The sequence below is a fragment of the Bufo gargarizans genome, chromosome 8 (assembly GCF_014858855.1).
Source record: "Bufo gargarizans isolate SCDJY-AF-19 chromosome 8, ASM1485885v1, whole genome shotgun sequence".
In the NCBI taxonomy this organism is placed as follows: domain Eukaryota; kingdom Metazoa; phylum Chordata; class Amphibia; order Anura; family Bufonidae; genus Bufo; species Bufo gargarizans.
The window spans coordinates 61,600,337-61,619,302 of record NC_058087.1 but is presented as its reverse complement, the minus strand read 5'-3'; the positions used below and the strand labels follow the sequence as shown (position 1 = coordinate 61,619,302).

The 18,966-nt window shown below is 45.8% G+C and overlaps 1 protein-coding gene across 1 annotated transcript in view; it reads left to right on the top strand.

Moving 5' to 3' along the window:
* Positions 1–18,966, top strand: part of ATIC (5-aminoimidazole-4-carboxamide ribonucleotide formyltransferase/IMP cyclohydrolase) — a 56,584-nt gene that overhangs the window by 10,859 nt on the left and 26,759 nt on the right. Inside the window, exons 4-12 of the mRNA XM_044304757.1 lie at positions 1,134–1,200; positions 1,294–1,382; positions 3,566–3,717; positions 3,797–3,953; positions 5,579–5,704; positions 5,965–6,072; positions 6,824–6,909; positions 8,385–8,474; positions 17,589–17,717. Of these exons, the coding sequence (XP_044160692.1) occupies positions 1,134–1,200; positions 1,294–1,382; positions 3,566–3,717; positions 3,797–3,953; positions 5,579–5,704; positions 5,965–6,072; positions 6,824–6,909; positions 8,385–8,474; positions 17,589–17,717 (1,004 nt within the window). The remainder of the gene's footprint in view (positions 1–1,133; positions 1,201–1,293; positions 1,383–3,565; positions 3,718–3,796; positions 3,954–5,578; positions 5,705–5,964; positions 6,073–6,823; positions 6,910–8,384; positions 8,475–17,588; positions 17,718–18,966) is intronic.

Here is an 18,966-nt window from a genome sequence, read left to right as displayed (position 1 = left end):
CTGCAATTTCTGGACTGCAAAACACTGCCATCTGATTGAGCCCTTAAACACACCACAATCACTGGTCTATGCCTCATCCTGCCCGCGCACCATGACCATATATAATGCTATTCGCCCCCATCACACACTATTGACTATCACTACACACCACAGCCATATTGCCCCAGCCTGCAGCTCTCTGCCTAGCACCCACCGGCGCATAGCGGCTGTTATCCAGCGCACGGTCTCCTGGGGTTTATCACTGGTAGATCCTATTTCCTGGTGAACTAAAGGACCTGAGGTGACATTATGTGGGCGGAGCAACGTGGGGACGTTTTCTAGAGAGCGTGTTGGTTTCCCTGTTTTTTGGGCAGCTGCTGGAGACATCTACACTGTAGATATGGGCATACTGCGCGGTGTACTTATGTGTAACGTGCGCTGGACGCTTTAGAAGCAGTCAGCACTGTTGCTAAATAACAGCGGTAACTAAGAAACTGCAATACACTGGTATCGCCCAACGTGGATCCTCTGTGCCCTGTTAAAGGAAATCTGTCAATGGCTTTTGCTGCCCATAAAACTGGTGGCAGATTCCCTTTAGACTTGAGTGACAGTCCAGCATGGCACATGTGACTAGAAGCCTTCAGGACATGGCAATCGGAATACATTTCTGGGTCAACAAACTTTCTCCAGGAATCTGGTACCAATACCTTGTAATATTGCACTGAAGACCCAGACAACCAGGCCCCTTGTAAGCTCTTTCAATGAATTTAACAGGACAACCTCTGGAGATCCACAGTCTCACTGCTTTTACAGTAAAGAATCCTTTTCTGTCTATTCTATGTCTATCTACCCAAAGCTTTATTCACATTGCTGTGTTTTTTTTTTTTTTTTTCCCCAACACTGCAGCAAAAACCACAACATGACTGCAGTGTATGAATAAACCCTGGTAGTTGGACATTTATTTAACTCCCATTTGTTGCAGCTGCCATAAATCATACACCTTTCTGCTGAATCGGTCGGTGCCGACGATACAGGAAGGAAGTGTATATCTGCGATGTGGACCCCCCCCCCCCCCCTCCCCCGAAAAGTTGCTTGTTTGTAATAGTTCATGCAGTACATTCACACATGGCTCTGATTGGTTTCTTTTGTCACAGGTATCCTGGCAAGGAGCTCCCCTGAGGACCAGGGAGACCTTACCAGATTGGGGTTTACCTATGTCAGGTAGGGAGCAGGACAATCTTCATTTTGTGAATGTAGAAGTGTTAGGTTGCTCGTTCTTTTAGATTCTGATAATGGGATATGTTTTTCATACAGAGTGGTTGTCTGCAACCTGTATCCCTTTGTGAAGACCGTGTCTGCACCTGGAGTGACGGTGGAGGAAGCTGTTGAGCAGATAGATATTGGTAAGTGGCTCTTCAGTTCTTTCCTCCATGAACTATGTCATGGCTTTTAAGCTTTGCTATATTTTCTATGCAGGATTAAAGGACTTCAAACAGTATGTGCATTAATGGCCTTGTGTAAGAAATTGTTTTAGAAACTTCAAATTCAGAGTTAACTCGTGTCTTGGAGGGTTTCAGGATCTGGAAAGTCTATATTGGACTCACATTATTATCATATTATTTTTTTATTTTTATTTTTTTGTGGATGGGTTCTTCACAAGTGAATGGACAAGTGGGGGGAAAAGATGGTGAATACATGATCTTCATCCATTCCCTACCAGTGGCTGTGAAAATAACCTCTAATCAGAAGAACAGGGTTTTGTTAGATAATGAGGTTGCTGGTTTCCCTTGTTTGTCACAGGTGCTGTAGATGGTCATCTCGCATAGCAGTCAGAAGGCTGTGAAAATATGACACAACCCCTTTAAATGGCTATTCCCAGCGTTGATATGCTCCCATTGTCTGATAGGTTCGTGTCCCACCTTTGGGACCTTTGCCTACAATGAGAACGAAGCAGGAATAGTTGTGCCTGGAGGACCCCGGGTTTCCCAGGGTCCGGCCACCACAAAGCGCTACTCCCATACAAGTAAATGGGAGTGCACTGCACATGTGCTGCCCCCCGCTCCCATTTATTTCTATGGGGCCGCCGAAACTTTCCATCGGCCCCATAGGAATGAATGGAGGGCAGCTGTGCATGCGCAGTGCGCCCTCCAGTACACTCCCCATTCCCTTCTCCGTGTAGGTGTGGGTCTCAAAGGTGGGACCCACACCTAATCGGACAATGGGGGCTTATTCTAGCTGTATGCCCCCATTATATGTGATGGCCAAACCCCTTTAAGCCTATACTACTTCAATTTTTTTGGGACAGATTATCCTTAACAAGCATTCGCGATCATCTAGCAGTATTATACTGCCGCCGACTGCAAACGCTCGATCATCGGGCAATTCAAATCTTTTGACATGAAAATGACATTTGCAGGCAGGGGGTAGTGGTGTCTAACAATCTGCCGCTGGCAAAGCACTATACAGCATGGGGACGAGCAATGCTATAGATGTCATCTTCACTAATCCTTCCCTCTTTGCTGTCCACTGCGGTGATTTATCAGAACTAGAGACTGAATCCAAGGTGCTGGTGATGCAATAAAGGGACTTTGGTTTGATACAATGCCATTAGTCGACAGTGATTTTCCGGGATGTGTGTGTGTGTTTGTTTTTTTTTTTCCCCTGTCAAGCCTGATGAGTGTTTTTGGTGAACAGACACTATTTTTATTTTATGAAACGTACTATTAGGACACGCGTACCCCATATAAAATATATAAATTTTTTTAAAGATAAGTGCTTTTGCCACTTATGATATGATGTCACTATGTAAACTCTTGCTTGATAACTTTTGATCGAAATCACTGTCTCAAACGAAACTTTTAGCATAACTGAGGAACTGCAAGATCCTCTAATTGCTGTGTGCAACTGCAGTCATTCAATGGTCAGGCAATCAAACCACCCATCTAAACCTGTACTCGCCTAAAGCCCCAGAGAAGTTGTACTGCAGAGCTGATCTGGGTCTTCTAAGACCCAGCAGCTCATGCAGACTCTCGGCCCCCAGGAATCGTTTGACTGCTGGGAACGGATCCAGGCAGTGGCCTTGTGCTTCTTGAGCTGTATACACAGCACTTGTTGAGCGCTGTGTATACAGGGATAGTGAAAAACCATCCCCATCTTCTCTATGGGGAGTTCTGCTGTCAGTGACAGCAGGCTCGCCGCTCCAGCAGCTGCACATTTAGCATGCAGCTGCAATCTGTGCCATGCAGAGATGTCCGGCCCGCTTGGGTGTTTAGTGTCGTTGGGAACTGGTTAAGATTCCTTCTATAAAGTTCACGTGGATTTGGCTACCATCATGAAACTGCGTGTGAGTTGCATTTTGTTCATATTTAAAATGGTCTTGTAGTGAGAGGAAGACATAGTGGGCCTTGACTGAATACCAGCGCAGGGGGTGTATATGGAAACCAATCATTGATGTGATTGCTATAGACCACTGCTGCTCCTCTATCTGTACTGGTTATAATACCGTACCGCATGTGTAATGCGTATGCATAATGTAATATTTTGGTATTCCCAGCTTTAATTTTTTTTATGCTTCTTTTTGATCCAGGCGGTGTAACATTACTTCGTGCAGCTGCCAAAAACCATGCACGGGTCACTGTCCTGTGTGATCCCAGCGATTACAACAGTATAGCCGATGAAATGGAAAAATCTGATCTGAAGGACACAACCCTAGAGAGACGATGCCAACTGGCTCTCAAGGTATATTGGAGATGGGCTCAGAAATGTTCTCTAATGTTATATCCCCTCCTGCTATTGTATCTTCTGCTCCTCTTTACAGGCTTTTACTCACACAGCACAGTATGATGATGCCATCTCGGATTACTTCCGTAAGCAGTATAGTAAGGGTGTATCCCAGCTTCCCCTGCGATACGGAATCAACCCTCACCAGGTGCCCGCTCAGATCTTCACTCGTGGACCACGGCTTCCATTGACTGGTAAAGGACCCAGCCTTCATTCCTTCGCTTTCCAAATACATTTCTGTGTGATCTCAGGGATTGCATAATATAAACCAGACTGGTGAACCCTAACCTGCAAATACCACTGAAAAGGAATCGATAGTAACCCGCGGGGTAAATGTGTGTAACTTGGCATCAGACGGCTTATTTTGTTTGTGCTCTTGGTTCAAGATTGCAAGTTGGTAATGATAACCAAAGCTGGAGTCATTGCCTCACGTGCTACTGGGTTGCTGTGTTCACTTGGCATACAATGAGTAGACTGTCATAAGAAATGCCATAAGCACGTTTAGACACTTACTATACTGAAATGAGCCTAAATCAAATTTTATTTTAATTTTTTTGGCCCCCCCCCTTAGAAATGAACTGTTCTTTGTGCCAATTTATGCGGTGGATTTCACCCTTTGCAGTGCATAGGGTGACATCCTCATGCCACACGTTTGTTGCAGATTTTGGGATTTTCTCTGTGGATTTTGCTCACCGTGTGGGTGCTTTCACACATGGCAGGTTTGTTGTGGAAAGTTCTGCAAATGTCCTTTTCATTTGATCGAGGCTGGCGGACATTTGTCTGCTTGCTGCAGAAACCACTCCATTGAGAGACAGATTTTTCAGTCGCCCAATTGTCTTCAATAAATCTGCCACATGTGAATACACCACTCGTATAACGGTCCGTTATTATGCACTGTGAGCTACCTGAGGAGTTAGTCTCTTTTAAGGGCCCATTCACATGACCGTATATTTGTGTCCGCATCTGTTTTGCAATCTTGCAGAATGGTTGTGGACCAATTCATTTCAACAGGGCCGCAAAAGATGCAGACGGCACACCCGCGTACTGTCCACATCTGTAATTCTGCTCCGCAAAAAAGATAGAACATCTCCTGTTCTTGTCTGCAATTGCGAACAAGAATAGGACTGGCTGTTCCACAAAACACAGCCTGTATCTGTTTTACAGATCTGCAATTTGCAGTCCGCAAAAACTCGTATGGTCATAAGGGTGAACCATTTTGTATTTTATTTTTTTTACGGGGTGGTTTCTGTGGTGTTTTTCAGTGGCAAAAAAAAAAAATCCCTAACTACTTTTCGAAGCTTTAGGAGGTTAAGTTTACATGGTTTGTCTACCTGGCTCACACCTCCGTCTATTGCCTTTTTTTTTTTTTCTTTTTTTTGCTTCAGAACGCGGACATACTGATGCGGACAGCACACTGTGTGCTCTCTGTGTTTTTGCGGACCCATTGAAATGAATAGGTCCGCATCCTATCTGCAAAAAAAACTGAACGGAAACAAACAACGTTCGTGTGCATGTAGCCATAAGGTATAAGGGAAAGACCTGCACCTGTTCTGTGTTTTGGCCTAACTGTTCCGGCAGAAAATAGTTTGGGTCAGAATTCACTGGATCCGGTTACTGCCCTTCACCACTGGACCCCCATTGACTATAATGGGGATCTGGAGGGGATTTGGCTGGACAAAATCCGGTTTTAGCCAATGCGGTCTGGCAGTGTTCAGCTGGGCCAGATCCGGTGAGCTCCTGCAGGCTGTTCTCTGCTAGGGCAGGTAAATGGAGGTGTGAACATGCCCTTATTACATGGTCTTCTGTCTCCTCTCTGCAGTACTGAATGGATCTCCAGGGTTTATTAATCTGTGTGATGCACTGAACGGCTGGCAGCTGGTGAGAGAGTTAAAAACTGCTGTAGGTCTCCCTGCAGCCACCTCTTTCAAACACGTGAGCCCTGCAGGTAATAATCCTATGGATTTCATGCTTTACAAAGTTTACACTTATCAGTAAAAATCCTACAATAGTCACTGTATGGTAATATCCTTTAACAGCATTTGCTTTTACTGAGGTTAATAATTTTTTTTCATCTTGTACAATATTGATTGACTAGAAATTGTCTTAAAGAACAAAGCCCGTATTATTTCTCACTCTTATCCTACATTCATGCATACTTTGTTTAGCAGCAGGTGCGTAGCTTGTAATATCACTTTCTACCACCAGGTGCTGCTGTTGGAGTTCCATTGACAGAAGAGGAGGCTAAAGTGTGCATGGTACATGACCTATATGCCACCCTTACTCCTTTGGCAACTGCCTACGCAAGAGCCAGAGGTAAGTGCTTGCTCACTGTTTGTCTGAGCTTCACATGCTAGGTTGCACATAATGGCACAAGCTCTGTGTAGTCATATGTGCCAATAATTGAAGAATTTTGCCAAGATTTGACGTTATCCCATATCCACAGGTTAGGGGATAACTAGCTGATCGCAGGGGCTCCATCAGACCCCCCCCCCCCGGTCTGATGGAGCAACAGGTCGGGCATGTGCCGTGCCACGCCAATCATTCTCTGTGGGACTTCCAGAAAAGGCTGAGCACTGTACTCTCTCAGGTAGTCCCATAAGGAATGAATGGACCTATGATTCCCCCTGTTTTTGGGATTGGTGGGGGTCCGAGCAGTCAGAGGCCCGTGGATAGGGCATAATAGGGCAAAAACGCACCAGGTATGTAATACAACCATTCCCGATACGGCACCATTGACTTACATGGTGTTTGATGCTGGATCTGTCTTGCTCAGTATCCCATGACACACAAACGCTGCTTGCATGGGAACACAACCAAACAGAAGGCATTATGGTGGACTCCGTTCAGTTTTGTTCCCATTGACAAAGAATGGACAAAACTGAATCGTTTTCCTCCAGTTTTGAGATGCTCTGACGGCTCTCAATGCCAGATAGGAAAACACTGAAAATTAGCCTTCATGAATGGTAGGCAAGAGGACACACGACTCAAATGTATTGCATTTGCTTAAGTTTCACTAGCTCAACTTTTTATTGCTGCACTGCCTACATAACTGTTTAATTCCTAGGTTCTGACAGGATGTCGTCTTTTGGTGACTTTATTGCCATTTCTGATGTGTGTGATGTTCCCACTGCAAAAATAATCTCCAGAGAGGTATGAAGATTTCAGGAACGGAGTAGCTGGACTGGTGGGAGTTGACTAGATTGACTGGTTTACACAGGACGACGGCAGATCCTCCTCTGTAAACCAGAATGTGCTGCTAGCAAACAGTGATTCTCTGTGGGGATGAGCGTAGCGACAATCGTCTCTGCTCATTCCCAATCGCTGCCTGATCATTGCCTAGGCATCGGAGACTTTACGCTGGAATATTTGGTGTCTGGGTCTCCAGAATATGAAAACAAGTGCTCTTCAATGTAGTGGACGGGACCACATGTCTTACTTTTTAGTTCCTAAATAGAATCTGAAGTGGTTTTCCAGGACATAAAAATGTATTTCCTAGACTCAGGATAGGTCATCAATATCTAATTGAGAGAAGGTGGGGGGGATTATGGGGGGGTGTCAAACGCTCAGCACCCTTACTGATTTGCTGTTTGAAGAGACTGCAGTGCTCTGACAAGTTCATACTTTACCAAGCACCGCGCTGTACGTTGTATAGTGGCCAATAGAAGAGGCTGCAGTGCTCACCCAAGAGCTGTGGCCTCTTCAAACAGCTTAGCATTGTGGGTGCCAGGAGTCTGATCCCACCGATTTTAGATATTGATGACCTTTCCTGAGAGGTTATCCAGGACTTAAAGGAAACCTGTCATCAACGTTATGCTGACCTCACTGAGAACAGCATAAAATAGTGACAGAAATGCTGATTTCGGCGGTGTGTCACTCATGACAGTCGCAGAAAAATCCATATCCAATGGATTTTCTGAGACTGTTGCGTCGCAGCATGTTGCAGTGCAACACCATAGACTGCCGTTATAAAAATTGTCGTGCGACAAATGTCGTTGTGTAGACCTAGCCTTAAACAGATCCCCCGCTGACGGGCATTTCTGGCTCTGTTATCCGTCTTCTGGATGGGTATACTACCCCTCTAATTTCAGTTCAGATGGAAGCATTTAAAGGGGTTTTCCCATCTCAGACAATGGAGGCATATCACTAGGATATTCCCCCATTGTCTGATAGGTGCGGGTCCCACCGCTGGAACCCACACCTACAATGAGAACTGTGCCGAGAAATGAATGCGCAGCCGCCCTCCCTTCATTTCTATGGGTCCAGCGAAAATAGCTGAGCATTGGCTCTGTTATTTCCTTCTGCCCCATAGAAATGAATGGGAGCAGGGGCTACACGTGCGTGGTGCGCTCCCATTGACTTCTATGGGAGCAGCGCTTGGTGGTGGACGGACCCTGGAAAATTCGGGGTCCTCTAGCCACATCTCTCACCGCTCCAGTTTTGTTGTAGGTCCGGGTCCTATTAGACAATGGGGGGAATATCCTAGCAATATGCCCCCATGTCTGAGATGGGAATACCCCTTTAAATGCAAGTCTTGATGATGGATCATCCTGAGTAGACTCAGCTTGATGATTTAATCTGCAGTCATCAGAGTTGGTAATTGTGTTCTCTTAATCGTGCTCTGATAGGTTTCTGATGGTATTATAGCTCCAGGCTATGATGAAGAGGCTCTGAAAATCCTCTCCAAAAAGAAGAATGGAAGTTATTGTGTCTTGCAGGTAATTAATTCTCATGCCGTGCATGTTTTACTGATGGCTCCTGGGTTCCATTATACAGTTCAACTAAACCATTTTAAGAGATCTAACTGGAAAAAGCTGAAATTCAGAAAAATCCGATTTAAATATAGAAGTACTTAAATTCCTAATTTAAGCAGCCTGTATTGGGGTGTGACGTGATGGATCCCCCCAACCCCCCAAAAAATAAAAAATCTGAATTTCATTATCAAAATTGCAAGAATGAACCCTTTATTTGCAGAAGTATGTAGTAGCTGGCGGTACATGTGCTTACTACCGTCCTAATCAAGGGATCAAGCCATCAGAAAGAGGCACATGTTGGTGGTTCTGTTCATGTGCTGCTAGTTTGAGGTGGGAGTGGGTACATTATATATGTGTGTAAATCAGCCTGGTAAAGAGTCCAAGGGGATGTACTAACCGTTCTGGAGCCCAGCCATGCCCCCCCCCCCTGTGAAGGAGCCCAGCACCGCCTGCATCCATGAATCTCCTCCTTGCTCACAGTCAGATCGCTGCAATCTCACGGTGCGCGAGCTCACGCATGCGCAGTTCCTTCCCTGAAGCCGATACCAGCACAGGGAAGGAACACTATGCTGGCACTGCGCATCGCGAGATTATGGCGATCTGACTTTGTGTGCAAGGAGGAGATTCGTGGATATAGGCGGTGCTGGGCTCCAGAATGGCTAGTACAGCTCCTTACCAGGCGTATGTATGTATTCTCATTATTATTCTCCTCAATAAAACCACTCCGATATGGGACAGTTATATTGCAGACATGCTAGCGACGATCTAGCCATGCATGTCTGCATCTCTATAGGGTAAAAAGAGGTGACAGAATCCCTTTAAGTAACCCTTTAATACAAATGCCTCTGACAAGGCGATGCGATCTGCGGCAATTAAACCCTCATTTATTAAATAAAGGAAGAAAAAAAAAACGCAAAAAATATTAAGTTTAAATTGCCCCAATTTTACATATAACGACTAGCTCTATAAATATGATCCACCCCGTCCGATAGACACCATAAAAAAAAACTGTGGGGAAAAAAATGCCATTTTTGGCACCTTACATCACTAAAAGTGCAACACCAAGCGATCAAAAAGGCCTATGCCCCCTAAAATAGTACCAATCTAATGTTACCTCATCCCGCTAGAAAATGCGCCCCTACATAGGACAATCTCCCAAAAAATAAACTATGGCTCGGACTATGGAGACACAAAAAAAAAATATTTTTTTTTATTTTTTTTTTTGTCGCCTTGCATCACAAAGTGTAATACAGAGCAACTAAAAATCATCTAACTTTTAAAATGGTACCAACAAACTGCCACCTTATCCCGTAGTTTTTTTTTTTTTTTTTTTGTAGTGGCTTCTACTCTAGGGGTGCATCAGGGGGACATCAAATGTGACATAGGGTGTTTCTGTAAACTACAGAAACGGACCAATAAATGTTTAGTTTGGCTGTTAATCCTGACTTTGTTAGCGGGGGAAAAAAATGATTAAAATGGAAAATCTGCCAAAAAGTGTCATTCTGGAATTTCATCTCCCTTTTTCCATTCATTCTTAACCTAAAGGGTTAACACGTTTCTAAAAATCAGTTTTTAATAGCTTGAGGGGTGTAGTTTCTAAAATGGGGTCATTTTTAGGTGATTTCTATTATGTAAGCCTCATAAAGTGACTTCAGACCTGAACTGGTCCTTTAAAAAGTGGGTTTTGGAAATTTTCTGAATTTCAAGATTTGCTTCTAAAATGGCATTCACAAAATGATCCAAACATGAAGTAGACATATGGGGAATGTAAAGTAATAACAATTTTAGGAGGTAATAGACTGAGAGAGTGTGCAAGAGAATGTGTGTAGTATGGGAAGAAATAGAAGGGGGGGTGGAGAACATAAATAAGATAGATAGCTTTAAGGGTTTCGGAAATAAGGTGATAACAGGTACATCTATACATTTCTGGGTATAAGTAAAGCATGTCACATGGCACATAACTGCATGGGTCTGAATTAAGGTACTGAGACAACGTAAAACTAAGATAATGATATGTCAGATAAATTGATGCAATGTTTTCTACTCATAATTGTCTCATGGGGTATGTTGGGAGGAGGGAGGGAGGGGGAAAAGTGGGAGACAGGGCTCTGTCTTTTGTTAAAATGAAAAATCTTCAATAAAAACAATCTGATCTAAAAAAAAACAATTTTAGGAGGTATCACTATCTGTTTTAAAAGCAGAGAAATTGAAATTTGGAAGGTTGCAAATTTTTCCACATTTTTTGTAAATTTTATATTTTTTATATTAATAAAAATGAAATATTTTGATTTCAAATTTACCAGTGTCATGAAGTACAATATGTGACGAGAAAACAATCTTAGAATGGCTTGGATAAGTGAAAGTGTTTAAAAGTTATCACCACATAAAATGACATGTCAGATTTGCAAAAAATCTGTCTTGTCCTTTTGGTGAAAAATGGCCTGATCCTTCAGGGGTTAAGTGTTCTTGCAAAGCAAGAACACTTAACTCCTCCCAAACTTACCACCCTAACAGTTTTTACACTACATAGACAGTAATATACCAAAACGTGTGGATTGTTCCCGATTGGTGTGCTATTACTTTGTGTAACGTTTTGCTGAATGGTTCACGAAATATCAGCATTTTTGTGGTGAAATTGGTCCCATAAGAATGAATGGCAGAATGTTCAAAACTAGAAAAGCTACAATTTCTGGGGAAATTGTGTGAAGTGTTCTTGTCTCCACCAGTAGTCTACAACTGGAGTGGGCGGAGTAACTGGGTGGAGTGGGCAGAGTAACTGTTGTGGGGTTAGAGTAACTGTGGAAAGGTTGGACTGGGCAGAGTAACTTTATGGAGTGAGTAAAGATGGTAAACATTACACTAACCAATTGATCAAATTTAAAAAGTGCACATGGCAAGCTTGATAGAGTGAGAAATGCATTTCAACATTTATTTATATAGCACATTTAATTGCAATGTTGTTGCCCAAAGTGCTTCACGGTTACATTAAAACATACATTTACAGCTGTAAAGTGAAGGTAAATGTGCCAGCATGCATTGCAGCAAGCATCTTCACAGGAGTAGTCGCATGACATCCCTGCCCACCTCTGTTCCTATAGAGACAAGAGCCCCTCAGACTTCTGTACAGACACAGCAATAGAAAGCACACCCCAGCCCCATCAGTAAAGAGGTCACTTCACTGGCGGTTGCCATCTTCAAACGGTTGTAGTTTAAAAATTACAATATAAAGCTCTACGCTGTAGGATTTATAAGAATCACAAGACCCATACCTACATTTTGATGCATAGTATGTCTCTGAAATATAAGAAATTAAGGCACAGTCGCAGTTTAGAAATTGCTCTCCAAATTTGAGGTGGCTTGAGTGGCGTTTCAATGAATGTCAATGGGCGGCGTGAGTTGCAAACAAATGGTCATATTGTGAAAACCATCAGGACTATGGCTTAGCTGTGGACATTTTTAGTGGCAGCAGGGATAGCTGAATGTTTTGATATCAGATTTGTGTAGGTGGGCTTGAAAATGAGGGAGTGGTGGCAGTTTAGAAATCATGTCCTGATTTTTCAGCTCTCATTCTAGCTTTTGTCAGCTCTCACTCTAGTTTTGAACATTCCGCCATTCATTCCTATGGGACCAATTTTGGCACAAACGCCGATATTTTGCGAACCATTCGGCGAAATGTTCCACAAAGTAATAGCACACCAATCTGGAACAATCCGCACGTTTTTGGTATATTGCTGTCTAGTGTAAAAACTGGCAGGAGTTAGGGTGGTAAATTTTGGCTATAATAAGAATATGAGAACAGTAAGTGGTCTTGCCATGCAAGAACTCTAAACTAGAGTGTGAGCTGAAAAATCGGGACATGATTTCTAAACTGCCACCACTCACTCATTTTCATGCCCACCTACACAAATCTTGTATCAAAACGTTCAGCTATCCCTGCTGCCACTACAATGTCCACGGCTAAGCCGTAGCCCTGATAGTTTTCACAATATGACTATTTGTTTGCAACTCACACAGCCCATTGACCTTTATTGAAACTCCACTCTAGCAATTTCTAAACTGCGACTGTCCTTCTATTTCAGAGACATGCTAGGTAGTTCTGGGTCTTGTGATTCTCACAATATAAAGCTCTTCGCTGTAGGATTTATAAACTGTAACTGTTTGAAGATGGCAACCACCAGTGAAGTGAGCAAGTTGGAGCAGTTTGTTTTTAACTACTCTTCTCTGCCCTTGCTGTAGAGTGAGTTGCCATAAGAACCCAGGTGTGTGAGCAGCCAGCAGAGTGACAAAAGCTAGAGTGTGAGCTGAAAAATCAGGACACTATTTCTAAACTGCCACCACTCCCTCATTTTCAAGCCCACCTAAACAAATCTGCTGCTAACATTTTTCTAAATGTATGTTTTAATGTAACTGTGAAGCACTTTGGGCAGCATTGCAATTAAATGTGCTATATAAATAAATAGAGTGAAAAATGCATTTTCAACTTTTATCAAGCTTACCATGTGCACTTTTTAAATTTGATCAATTGGTTTGTGTAATGTTTACTATCTTTACTCACTCCAAACACTCCACACAGTTACTCTGCCCAGTCCAACCTTTCCAGTTACTCCAACCACACAACAGTTACTCAAGCCACTCCAGTTGTAGACTACTGGTGGAGGCAAGAACACTTCACACAACTCAGGGCTCCAGATGGTGACCAAAAATACTTTTTAGTCTTGTCGCCATTTGCGACTAGACCCGCTGCCGCAGCTCTGCAGTTGAATACAGCAGCAGGGCACAGGAGATGATAGTTCTCTGCCCTGCCGCCGATGTTCTTCTCAGTAGAGAAGGAGTCTCTCCATCCCCCCTGTGCTGCTGCCACCGCCAAGGAGAGACAGGAGGAGGGGATGGGCTGTGGCCACTGCGCCACCAATGTTTATTATACTTTTTTTTTTTTTATTTTTTTTTTTGGTCTGGAGCACTGCAATTTCCACAAATTGTAGCTTTTTTAGTTTTATATGGTTTCCTTTTTCACTGTAAAGAAGATGCAAGCTCTTAATGCTAGATAGAAGACATTTAAAGAGGACCTTTCACTGGTCTCGATGTTACAATATTACTTGGCAGTGTTAATGTCCGGGGCATAATAACAACTTAATTTATTTTTTATTTTTTTGATGCACTGCTCCGTTCCCCCGCTGCCCTGTATGCTAATTAGTAGCATCGGTACGGGGAGGAGGAGACGGCCGTGTTTTTTTTTTCTCGCCCAGTTTCCTTGGGGGACACAGAAGACCTTGGGTATAGCTCATCTCCATAGGAGGCGTGACACTAAGAAAAAACTGTTAAGCCCCTCCTCCACAGCTATACCCTCAGCCTGGAGAGAAAGGCTGCCAGTTTTTGCTTAGTGTCCAAGGAGGCAAGACACTCCCTGCTCTGCAGGGCTGTTTTCTCCTTGTTTAAATTTTGATTTTTTACTTTTTTCTTTTTCTTTTCTTTTTGTTCCAGACAATCAGGGACAACAGAGTCGCACTAGACCTCTCTGTTTCTCCCGGGGTCGAGCTGCGCCAGTGCCGGTCATCCGCACTGCTGCCTCCCCCACAGAAGGCAAGGTGGACCAGGGCAGCCCAGCTCCCCTGCATCCCGCCAGCGCAAGGGTCGCCCGCACGCCAAGCCCCTCTTCCAGCGTCCTGCCACTACGGTGCCAGTAGCTGAAGGGGCGACCCTGCTGGAACGGACCGAGGGTGAAGACGGCTGTGGTAAGAGAGTGGCTTCTCCAGCCCTACGACCCCCTCCCCCCACCCCGGTCTCCTGCGTGACTGACCCCCATACTGGTAGCCTATCCAAGGTGGCTATTGGGTGGCCCTGCTGGACCTAGGCTGGTCCCTGGGGTGTCGCAAGGCGGCAATCTGCTACAGCACTCACACTTCCGTTGGTACGGTTGGACTCTGGCTGATCCTTCGCTGAGTGACTATTTTTTGCAGTGAGCGGACTTTCTTGTGCGCTCTGTCCGTTGTTTGGGCCGGGTATGCCTTCTCCTCCCATGGGTGGGTTGGCCTTCTCACTGCTTACGGGGCTACGCGTACGTATGCCTCCCTTTCTCCTGCGACATACCTTTTTTCTCTTGACATGCCGTGCTGGTCTTGTGCATGATTGCCTTTCAGGTTGCACTTTGCAGCAAGCCTTGCGCTATTTCTCTAAAGAGCTCGGTCCACCTGTGTGAGCCTAAGGTGGTGTTCAACAAACAGCAAATGAATGCCCAATGTGTTCAAAGGTATATACCTTATATATAAGTAGACGAGCTCTACTTGTTCGCTACTGCACCGAGCTGGGTGGTACTCATTCCTTTCGTTGGCCCTTCCGCCCGGGGTGTGTTCGTGGTCCCTAGATACGTACCCATTCGTCCTCCCGCGGCATTGTTCCCTGCGTTAGTGGTCACATGGTCGAGAGTGCTGTCTGCAGCGTCCCTCGAATTCTGCGTTTTCTCTGGCGGGACTACGGTTCCCTCGCCTACTACCATTTCCTCCTCTTCAGATGCGGTGTGGTATGAGTCCTTCCGGTTGGCGCCCTCTGCGCTTCAGTCTGATCTGTTACCAGGTTCGGGCCGCTCTTCTCGGGAAGGTCACCCAACTTCTCTTGGGTGCTCGCGTACCCAGGTCCGGAGGACCTCCTTCTTGGGTTCTTCAGGGTATTCGCCTTCTGCGAGGCGGTGACCCGGGCGTCTCGGTGTAGCGGGGTTCTGCTCTTGAGCTGTCCTATGGCTTCCCTGTTGCCCACCCCTCCTTTCGGTTGGAGGGTGTTATGCCGGCCTCTGTCTCGACTGCCTTTTCTCGCCGGCTCTGTTTGGCTCCCGCTCGGTACAGATCACTCCGATGTGGCTTCTGTCCCGGCCACGCTTCAGAGGCTGTTCCTTCACTGCCCTCCCCTCTGGGGAGAGCATGGTTGTTCATGTGGATGGTTCCGGTGTTCCTTTTGGCCTCGTACTGTCTCCCTTGTTCACACTGGCTGTACTAGCTGTGTGCCTATTTACCGGGTCTGCCGCGTTCTGTCCTCCAGCTGGGTGCAGATTGCGTTTTTTCCATTCTCGGCAATGGTTCTGCTATGGACTTACCTTCTCGGTAACTTGGGAGGACTACCATTCGGTCAGGATTGCCCTTGGATCTCCCACACCGGGACTGTAGAACGTCTTCCGTTCTGCCCGTGTTACTGGTCTGCGCCTGATCTCGTTGGGTTTTCACCCGCTTGCCCAGGCGACTCTAGCGGGCTCGTTAGTGTTCGCTCCTGGCCGTGTTTCGTCCAGGATCTGTTGTAGGACTTAGGGTTTTTACCTGGGGTTCTGTGGGAAGCTGGGCGTTTTCCCCTCTCTGCCTTTCTTTCTACTTGGTTCTGTCTTTCTCCAGTCCGGCCTGGACCTGGGACTGGGACCCTGTTGCTTCAAGTGTCGGCGCTGTCCCTCCTCTTTCAGCGTTCCACGGCCCTCTGGGCCTGTCAAGACCTTCTTCCATGGAGCGGCTCTTGGGTTCCTTTTGTACTGCCCTCCGGTACCGCCCTGGGATCTACATACTGGGTTCTTGGCGCTCCTATCTTTCCTTTGGAGCCGTTACAGTAGTTCTCTCTACTCCTTCTGTCCTGTGCGGTTGTGTTTCCGTAGCCATCGGGTCTCTGACTGGTGCCTGAGTGGCGGTCCTTCTTGTTCCGAGCCTTCTGTCTTTCCCTAGGACAGGGCTGTTCTCCATCCCGTCTCTTCCTTCCTTCTGAAGGTGGTGTTTGTCTTTCAGTTCCGCGAGGCATTCGTCCTCCCCTTCCCACCACCGGGAACGGACACTTCACCGTTTGGACGTTGTTTGGGCCTTGCGTTTTTACTTGGAGATCTCCGGCTCTTGTCGACGTTTGGTCTCTTGTGTTTCTAGGAGGTCCGTGCAAGGGTTGCGGCCTCCAGGGTGGCTTTCCTCCGCTTTCTCAGAGTGGCTATTGCTGTGGTTACCGCACCGAGGGCAGGGTTCTGCTTTTGGTGTCACTGTTCATTTCACCAGAGCGGTCGGTGTCCCCTGGGCCGGAGGCATTGGGCTTCGGCCATGCATGTGTGCAAGGCGGTCACTGGTCTTCCTTGCACACCTTACCGAGTTCTACGGGGTGCATACTCGGGCTTCAGCGGATGCTGTCTTGGGCTGCCTGGTCTGCAGGCGGCAGTTTCTTGATGCCTTCGGATGCTTCGCCTTGGTGCTGTAGTCCCTCCCCTCTTGGACTGCTATTGAACGTCCCAAGGTCTTCTGTGTCCCCCAAGGAAACTGGGCGAGAAAACGAGATTTTTGTATAACTTACCAGTAAAATCTCTTTCTCGCTCTTTCCTTGGGGGACACAGCACCCACCCGTTCTTTGTTTTTCTCTACACGAGTTTCCGAGTTTGTTTTACCCGTTGGGTAGTTGGCTTGTTGGTTCCACTTCTTGGGCTTTGCCTTTTCTCACTACTTGGACACGCAACTGGCAGCCTTTCTCTCCAGGCTGAGGGTATAGCTGTGGAGGAGGGGCTTAACAGTTTTTTCTTAGTGTCACGCCTCCTATGGAGATGAGCTATACCCAAGGTCTTCTGTGTCCCCCAAGGAAAGAGCGAGAAAGAGATTTTACTGGTAAGTTATACAAAAATCTCGTTTTTTTCTATCCTCTGGCTAGATCATTACCATCTGATCAGTGGGGGTCCAACACTTGGGACCCCCGCCGATCAGCTGTTTGAAAAGGCAGTGGCGCTCCAGTAGTGCTGCAGCCTTCTCTCTGTTTCCCTCAGGCCGATTGACGTCACGACTACTGGCCTGTGCATGGCTAAGCTCCATTCAAGTCAACGGGGCTTGGCTACGCCCAGGCCAGTGATACTAGTCATGACATCTCTGGGCTTGTGATAAACAGAGAATGCCGCTGCCTTCTCAAACAGCTAATCGGGTGGGGGGGGGGTTTGGGAGGGTCCTAGGTGTCGGACTACCGCCGACCAGATGCTGCTGATCTATCCAGAAGATGGATCATCAGTAAAAAAAAAACTAAACTGCAGAACCCCTTTAAGTAATTTTTATAGGTGCAGCAGACATTTGGTATTAATGATCTATCTCCCTTTAGGTGGATCCGACTTACGAACCAGATAGTGCAGAGATTCGAACCATCTTTGGCTTGCAACTGGAACAGAGGAAAAATGATGCGGTGGTAGACAGCTCGCTTTTCAGCAATGTGGTCACAGCAAAGAAAGAGGTACAAACTTCCAGGCCATTTGTTAACATTTTAAAGGGGTTTGCTGGAATTTTGACATGGAGGACTGCTGTGTGGAGAACATTTTCTCATACAGGTGGAATTCACTAGAGCAACCACTTCAATTAACAAGTGAGTTTGGGGGCTTTTACAATGTCAGATGACCAATTTAGTCGCCATAAGTATGAGTCTTCACTATTCTATACGGACGAGCTATGCTGTTGATATCTATGCAGAGAAGTGCCATCTCTGGTGTTTCTAGTCTGTGTGGGAGGTAAATTCAGCTATCCTTTATAACTCTTAACTCATGTTTTTACATTGATTGCGCCAATGTATAAACACCCCATTGGTTTGCATTGCTTTTAGAAGTGTCCGGCATCACAAATGCCAATTGCTTCTTTAAAACCAGAGCACACAATTGGAGAAAGGGGACATCCATCACCCTGATTTTGGACCGTTATCTACAGTAAGGAGTTGTACTGCAGATATGGAGTTGTTGTTTTTTATTTTCCCTTTCGTCCTCTGACGGCATACCGTGAGAGGACCTGCCTCCAACCAGGTAGGGACAGGAAGAATAATTTTGACTCCTCCCGGCTCTTCCTCAGTGTCTTGCTGTCCCTCCAGGTGGGAGATGGATCATTCCTCATGGCACTTACTATGAGGTCGTTTGTTCTAAGGCAGGCAGAGGCGGTAAGGAGAAAGGGAATGCCTTATACACATGAGGGAAGCAGGTTAGCAGCCGTGCCCTAGTTTGATATTGCGGTGCTGGGGAACCCTTTAAGATCCCTGCTCCTTACCTCCTGCTCAGCGCTTCGGGCGTGGAGGTCTATGTGTGACCGGACACTCAGGGATTCCCTCAGCTTCTTTAGTAAGCTCTCCATTGCGATCAGATGCCTTCGGCACTTGCAATGACTCCACCGGAAGTCATATGCAGCTGAAGTGCGTTACAGGAGGTACTTCCAGTCTGTGAAACTCACGCTGAGGGGGTGGAGCTACAACTGGCGCACCGGATCGTTGCCTGAAGTCGCCCACTGATCTGAGGTCTGCAGTAAGAGTATTTAAAGGGGATTGGAGGTGGTACAGTTAAACATGTCTGAGCCAGGTACTGGTCAGATGGCGTCATCTCGGGGACCTACTATTGTAATTAAGATAGTCTCTGTGAGGGGAATGCTAGTTATGTTACTTAAGCTAACCCCCTTGTACCTCTGTCTCCTTTTTTTTTTTTTTTTTTTTTTTTTTTTTTTTCCCCCTC